This window comes from Abramis brama (genome assembly GCF_963993115.1).
Source record: "Abramis brama genome assembly, chromosome: 19".
Classification (NCBI taxonomy): domain Eukaryota; kingdom Metazoa; phylum Chordata; class Actinopteri; order Cypriniformes; family Leuciscidae; genus Abramis; species Abramis brama.
Window position 1 is genome coordinate 12,718,937 of NC_139981.1, and position 8,052 is coordinate 12,726,988.

The 8,052-nt window shown below is 35.2% G+C and overlaps 1 protein-coding gene across 11 annotated transcripts in view; it reads left to right on the forward strand.

The window, feature by feature from the left end:
• The window catches only part of sorbs1 (sorbin and SH3 domain containing 1), a 53,833-nt gene extending 46,229 nt beyond the window's left edge, over positions 1-7,604 (forward strand). For 7 of the 11 annotated variants that reach the window (XM_084092212.1, XM_084092216.1, XM_084092215.1 and 4 more), the window contains 4 exons: positions 1,063-1,161; positions 1,668-1,852; positions 4,624-4,730; positions 4,916-7,604. In XM_084092212.1, the coding sequence (XP_083948338.1) occupies positions 1,063-1,161; positions 1,668-1,852; positions 4,624-4,730; positions 4,916-4,983 (459 nt within the window). In that variant the 3' untranslated portion in view covers positions 4,984-7,604. The remainder of the gene's footprint in view (positions 1-1,062; positions 1,162-1,667; positions 1,853-4,623; positions 4,731-4,915) is intronic. The other 4 variants (XM_084092211.1, XM_084092217.1, XM_084092213.1 and 1 more) reach the window with 1 other exon arrangement.
• The last annotated feature ends 448 nt before the right edge of the window (positions 7,605-8,052 follow it).

Below are 8,052 nucleotides of genomic sequence, written 5' to 3' on the forward strand. Positions count from 1 at the left end.
GTTGTTGTTTTTTTTTTTTCAAAGTGATGCATGGCTGATACAAATCTAGAGATTACACAGTGTGTATACCGACTTGATTACCCTGTCAAACCCAAACGGCATGTTGAAATTAATTAAAATTTAAGAGAGAAAATGTAAAAATAACAGATTTATTAAGACAATCAATGTAAATTGTTAATTTAGTAAAATTAATTAAATAAAAAAAAGAATTTGAATTTAATCATGCCTCCCTACACTTAGAAGGATGCATTGCTGTGGACTGTAGGCCAGTGAAAGTGTTATATTCATTGATAATAAAATAAATGATACTTTGACTTCTAAAGCCACTTTCTATACTGTCTATTTGGTGATTTATTTGGAGGTTTTTCTTAGCAAATATTGATATATATGATTAATTGCGGTTTTACTTGATTAAATGTATGTAATTAATCAGACAAATATTTTTTTTTTTGATTGACAGCCCTAATTTATATTAATAGTATTTGGTTAATTCTATGTAACTGCTTGAAGAATTCCAGTTTTTTTTAATCTATGTTCAAGTGAAAATATGTGTTAGCTTATAAAAAGTTATGTTTAAAGTACCATTCAAAATTTTGGGGAGATTTTATTTTATTTTTTTAAAGAAATGAACACTTTTATTGAGCAAGGACACATTAAATTGATCAAAAGTGAAGAAAAAAAAACCTTTTAAAAAAGCGTACCAATTCTCCAAACTTTTGAATGCTAGTGTACAAGTTACGTTTAGAATTATAGAAGAAGCATCCGAGCATGATGTGACACTGTTTTAATGATTGTTTGATGTTTTATAGGAAATGTGGTGACTGCTACTAACTCACAGTCTCTTTCCCGTGCATTATGTTTTTGATGTACAGTAAGGTTGTACTGCCGTCCTCTGCACAGAGGAAAATAGAAATGGACTGATCAAATGCCAACTGTACTGTTGTTTGTGCATACTTATTTCAAACTTGAACCCAGACCTCAGGGATGACCATGAACCGTTGTGCACTGACATGTTTTAAAAAGAGGCAGATTATTTCATTCATGTTCTTTTTTCCCCCACAGCCATTAAGAAATGATGTAGAATATTACGGGCGATCTTCAAGAAGTCCTGTCATGCTGTTTGACATCCAAGACAACAACATGAATGCCAATTCATTTACGGTAAATTCATTTTCGTGACATTATAATTACTCTTAGATGCACATACTGCTCCATACTTTTTTTTAATGTCATTTGTATTGATTTTGAATGGTGAATATGAGCAGTTTCATATTCTGTACTGATTATCAGACCCTTATGAGACGCATCACAGTCAATCATTAGGCTCACCTCAATGTTTTATTTTATGTAATATCTAATCCTGAAACTCACCCACATAATGCATGACACCTCTGTACCCTGCAAGTGAACCTGTCCTATATGATTGTGGCGTATGTTTCACTCCTTCCACATGCACTCACTCTGTTGTCTCGCTCTTCCATGCTTATCCTCTGGACACTACCATCCCTTCCGGCTTTCCTGGTATTAATGGACATTCCCTCCTTTCTGTCCTGTTACTATCTTCTCTAACCACACTGCCCCTTCCTCAAACTCAATTTCCATCTGAATGACTGACCCTACTTCCTGGTTTGTGGCTACATCTTGTGCCGACCCACTTCCACCAATAGGAGGCAGTGTGTAATGAGATCATGAATATTGCAGAGACCTCAGTGAGGTACTGCAGCACTTTGTCACGCCCTATAGACTCCGCCCACCGACTCCTGCCTCCTCCCAGTAAACACTCTCTCATCATTTCCCAGCAACCCCTGTCCCAGAGCAGCAGTCCTGAGCCTGGACGCATGAGCTGTGGGATGTAAGTATGATCTACAGTACCTCTGTGTATTTCTGTGTGGATGCACCTGTGCTTTTCACCTAAAAAACAGGCAGGACATCCCTTACATGACTGCACTATGAAACCATATTTACAGATGCATAACACTGAGTTTTGAATGATGCTAAATGTTAAGCATTATAGTCTTCAAAGTACTTGTTGATGTTAATTTCAATCTCCCATTGAAATAATACAATTCTCTCAAATAATTGTACTATGCTCACCAAGGCTGCATTTATTTGATCAAAAATATAGTAAAAACAGAAATATTGTGAAACGGAATTACATTTTAAAATACCATATACCATAAATATCATATATTTTATATGTAATTTATTCCTGTGATGGCAAAGCTGATTTTTTTCAGCAGTCATTACTCCTGTCTTTGGGATTTTTTTTCAGGATTCTGTGATAAATGGAAAGTTCAGCATCTCTTTGAAATAGAAGTCTTCGGTAGCATTATTTACTGTCACTTTTGATCAATTTAATGCAGCCTTGCTTAATATATATATACTACCGTTCAAAGTTTTGGATCGATACGATTTTTTAATGTTTTTAAAAGAAGTCTCTTCTGCTCACCAAGGCTGCATTTCTTTGATGTAAAATATGGCAAAAACATTAATATTGCGAACTATTTTTACAATTTAAAATAACTGTTTTCTATTTGAATCTTTTTTTAAATGTAATTTATTCCTGTGATGGCAAAGCTGAATTTTCAGCATCATTACTTCATAGTCTTCAGTGTCACATGATCCTTCAGAAATCATTCTGATATGCTGATTTGCTGCTCAAGAAACATTTATTATGACCGCCGCTAGCATAGCTAGCGAAAGCGGTCATATAGGGATTGTCAAAGTTTTTTTTTTTTTTTTTTTCGTCATCTACTGAATTTTTCGTCAACGATACCAGGGACACCGAAACACCGGGGAACATGAAATTTGGTGGGCATGTAGCCCCACTAGACTTTTACGGAAAAATTTCATTTGGTCCCCGGGGGCCACTCCCCCCCCGCGCTGGGCCCCCCCAAACCCAAAAAATGCAGTTTTTCCTAAATAACTACCTGAACCGTGGCACCGAGGAAAGAAATTTTTATGGTATGTTGGTCTTAAGGGCCCACATCAACCTAGCCCATAATCACTCATTTGTGATTTGCGCCCCTCCCATAAAAAATGAAAATGCAATATTATTCTGCTTTAATCGCCCCTATCTTCAGTTGAGATGTTTAGAACTGCACCATATTTCATGTGTATGATTAACTTGACATCCTCTGGGGGTATGCTAAGTTTCGTAGAATTTCATCCATGGGGGGGTATAAAATAAATTCATTTATGTGCACATTTAGTGACTGTACACTCATCGGCCTGTAGATGGTGGTGTTGAGCGAAGGGTTGCTGGTTTAGGATGATACTGTCACACACACACATGCAGGAATACAAACAAACGCAAGCATGCACACACACTGACATCCACACGCACAGACACACACCCATACACACACATACAAATCCACATGCACAGACACACACACACAAACACACACGCGCACACACATGTACGCACGCATACATACACGCACAGACACACACACACACAGACACACACATACACAAACACACACACATACACACACACACAGACAGACATGCACATACTACTACTTTTTTTAGGTATATACATAAACACGCAATACAGCCAAATTGCTCCACGTCATTTATTTTTGTGGAAAGCCAGTGCAGGCCTGAGCGGCGGTCATATTTTGTACCGCCATGCGGTACATCTAGTTATTATTAATGTTGAAAACAGTTTTTTTTTTTTTTCAGGATTCTTTGGAAGCTTGAAAATTGTACACAACTATATATACAGTGTGTGTGTATATAATAATTTTTTTTTTTTTTTTGGAGAGAAGTTAAAGAAATTAATACTTTTATTCATCAAGGACACATTAAATTGATCAAAAGTGACAGTAAAGACATTTATAATATTACAAAAGATTCTATTTCAAATAAATGTTGTTCTTTTGAACTTTCTATTCATCAAAGAATCCTGAGAAATAAAATGTATGACGGTTTCCACAGAAATCTGAACTGTTTTCAACACTGATAATAATCATAAATGTTTCTTGATCATCAAATCATCATATTAGAATGATTTCTGAAGGATCATGTGACACTGAAGACTGGAGTAATGATGCTGAAAATTCAGCTTTGATCACAGGAATAAATTACACTTTACTATATATTCACATAGAAACAGCTGATTTACACTGGAATAATATTTCACAATTTTTACTGTATTTTTAATCAAATAAACACAGCTTTGGTGAGCAGAAGAGACTCTTTTAAAAACATTAAAAATCTTAGTGACCCCAAACTTGTGAACGGCAGTGTATATATATATATATATATATACACACACACACACACACACTTATTCTTATATCTTATATCTATCACACACTTGTATCTATGAAGCTTTCATACAGCACACACAATAACTGTATTTCATGTTACTGTGGAGGGTGTCTGACTGCAGGCACACTGAACCCTAACTATGGTGCTCTGCCAGATGTGCAGTGTGACATATATAATTGTGTCAGACAGACAAAATTATGTGTAGTGCTTTTAAGTTAAGGCCATTAACTTTATTTCCATTTAAACTGAACTGAAATACGTTTTTTACATTTAGTCGATACAATGTGATTTGTGCAGTCGCTTCCTCTTCCATGTGTAATGATGTTTTGTGTTCTTGTGTAGATTTCAGGCTCTGTACAATTACATGCCTCAGAATGAAGATGAGCTGGAGCTACATGAAGGAGACCTGGTCAACGTCATGGAGAAATGCGATGATGGCTGGTTTGTGGGTATGTGTTATTGATCAATGTGTTGATTCTCCATAAAGTCGTCTCTCATACTAAATCCACATATACAAAACTACAGCGCTACTAAATCAGTCTATTCTCAGCTAGTGTTACAGAGCTCTGTTGTTCTGGAGTTTTCCTTTTATTTGTATCCAGACTCTTATGCATGTATTGGTTTCTCTGTGCAGGTACATCTAAGAGGACGAAACAGTTCGGCACGTTCCCAGGAAATTATGTGAAAGCTGTTAATTTGTGACATGATACAGTTAAAGAAATGATGGTTTATATGAAGAGATTCTAGCACTACGCTTAAGCGGCCTGATCAGCCTGACTTTTCCTCCCCTCCAAAATGTGGTCTTTCCCAGATGAATGTCCAGGTATGTGATCAGTAAGGTGTGAGGCATGTCAGTGAAGCTGTACTACAGTGGCAGCATTTGTTGAATCACTGAAGGATTTAAAGGAAGAATTAAGGTCTTTACCATTTATTATTTCACATTGTTTTTGAAACTGCTAAAAGCCATTAATATATAATATCAGACTGGGAAAAGGTGTTTAAGTTTACAGCTGCGAATTGTACTGAAGTACAGCGCAAAATACTTTAACTTCATCACATACCTGACATTACTGAAAAACATGAGATTCTACAATTTATTTTTGCTATAAATGTTTGATGGACTTTCAGTGTGGCAGTGAGAGACTACAGTTTATTGAAAGCACCCGAAGGTGTCTGTGTTAAGGGTTACAGGTCAGAGAAACTGTGAAAGGATCCTAAAAGTTAGGTTTAGCCATTTTAAAAAAGTGTTTATATTACCATTTACACTCCCGTATCGTTTAAAAAGAAATGCTGATTTATGGAGCGCTCTTATAAAGAGTGTGATTTCAGTTTCTATCCAATGAGGGCTTAAACGATGAGACGGCAACATTAGTATTTGCAAAGCCATTCGTAGACATCAAAATGATGTATATGTTAAGGTTAGTGTTAGTCGTGTTCGGGAGGATATCTTCACAGCACTTACTGTACTCTCAGATTTTTTACATTTTACAATAAGCTCTAATTTGTTAACATTAGTTAATGCATTAGTTAACATGAACTAACTGAGCAATATATTTTTTCAGTATTTATTAATGTTCTTTGTTTGTTCGTGTTAATTCACATTGCATTAACTAATGTTAACAGATACAACTTTTGATTTTAATAATGCATTAGTAAATGTAGACATTAACTAAGGTTAATCAATTCTGCTGAAGTATTGTTTATCGTATCATTTGTTAACAAATGACACCTTATTGTAAAGTGTTACCAAAATTTCTGGTAATAGAATTACGATTGAGTGACCAACTCAAGAAACTCCAGATCTAACAAGCTTTTTAATTGGTCGTAGCGAAAAGAAACGAGCTTTGTTTGAACGCTTCGCAGTGAGGTGAAGGGCTACAGCTAAACCCCACTAAACGGATCAGAACGTATTTTGATGCTTTGACTCAAAATGTACTATTTATTTGCTTGAGTGATGCATATTTTTCTCTTTCAGTCATCCATTTTTCAATTGGTTGTTCTGAAGAGTGTATTATTAGTCTGAGGCGCAGTATTTACCTCCATTAACATGAGCCTCGATAACATCTTAACCCAGGTACCATTTGACAGTGACATTTATGACAGGTAAAATGGTTGCGTGTTGGGAATGGATGATCCATATATAAGATTGCCGTACCTCATTTTCAAAGTGCCATTCACAGTAGAGGATGCTACGTTACACGTGGACCGTTGTGTTCATTTCATTAGCTTGTGGTCTTCCTTAACTGAATGTAGTTCACATCTACTCCGGGTTGTAGACTAGCTTTTGCTTCCGTTTGAGAAGTAGAACAGCAAATTTGAAAAATTTCTTCTTCTGATGAAAATTGTGTCTTTTTGAATCTCCCCTTTAGTTTTATACGGTCCATTCCATATAATGCCAGAGAACGTGCTGCTAGAGAGCATGAGGGTCGCCTCGTCCGCGACTCGCTTTACCAGCCTTCCCTCAAAACAAGAATTAGGAAAAGATCATTTGGACAGAAATGAGTAATTAAAAGTATCTAGATGACATATTTTTCATTTTTTAAACCAGTGGCTGTTGCTAAAACTTTTGTCAAGAAGTAATCACATAGAAGATCGATGAGGAATTGAAATAGATGCGATCTCTATATGGAATATGAACTTGAAGATATATGTTTTGGCCTTTTGAACCATTATATAATAAATAGCGTAGCATATCTGAATGTAGTGCTCTGAGAAACTTTTAACTTGGATGTGAACACAGTCGAAATTCACACACAGTTTTCCTATTCTAAGTTGTAAATATGTAAAGTATAAATGAATGAAAGTGATTGAAGTTACAGCAACCTCTATAAATATTACAGTTTATATTAAATGAAGAATATTAGGAAAGCACAGAGACTTGCGTAACACAGGCCGTCTCATATGAATGAACGAGTGATTCTGACACTGTGTTGGGATTGAAATGCCTTTCTGTCTCATGGCTTCATTGAACTGTGCCTCATTTTATTATTATTATTATTATTATTATTATTTTGCCTTGAGGTAAACATGTTACTTTTTAAGGACGTTTAAAGAGTACCATTTTTGGCCCAAGTGTCACACAAGACAATTACTGATTTCTTTACCGCAATCACATGATTGATTGATTGAAGAGTGTGAGATGACACCTGAGATGTGTAATGTTTAATTATTACTTTGTGGTCTGTATGCAGAGGCGAATTTTGCATTTTTTTGGTTTGTTTTTGTTTATTTGCAGTGCTGTTACAATTACAATAAATTTAAAACACTATTTACTGCTGTGATTGCCTCATTATGCAATATTTAATAAACAATATTACAGCTTTTGCCTGACCATGTTTGTTTATTGTCATGATGTGCTGCCTGTGCAAATGCCAGCCGTGACCATTTCATGTGGACACTGTTATTTATTAATGAAATAATAGTCTAATATTTCCGTTATAGGCCTACCTAACCCTATATCTTCTCATCAGTTCACAACGAAACACTTTACAATCATTTTCTAAAAACGATCAATACATTTGTTACAGTACTTATTCATCTTTATTAATGTTAGTTAATAAAAGTACAACTGTTCATTGTTAGTTCAATGTTAGCTCAAGTCCACTAAATAATATTAAATGATACAACTTTTTTCATTTTAATAATGTACTAGTAAAAGTTGAAATTAACATTAACTAAGATTCATAAATGCTTTAGAAGTAATTTTTTTTATTGTTAGTTTATGTTAACAAATGGAATCTTATTGTAAAGTGTTGCCACAATATCCGGGTC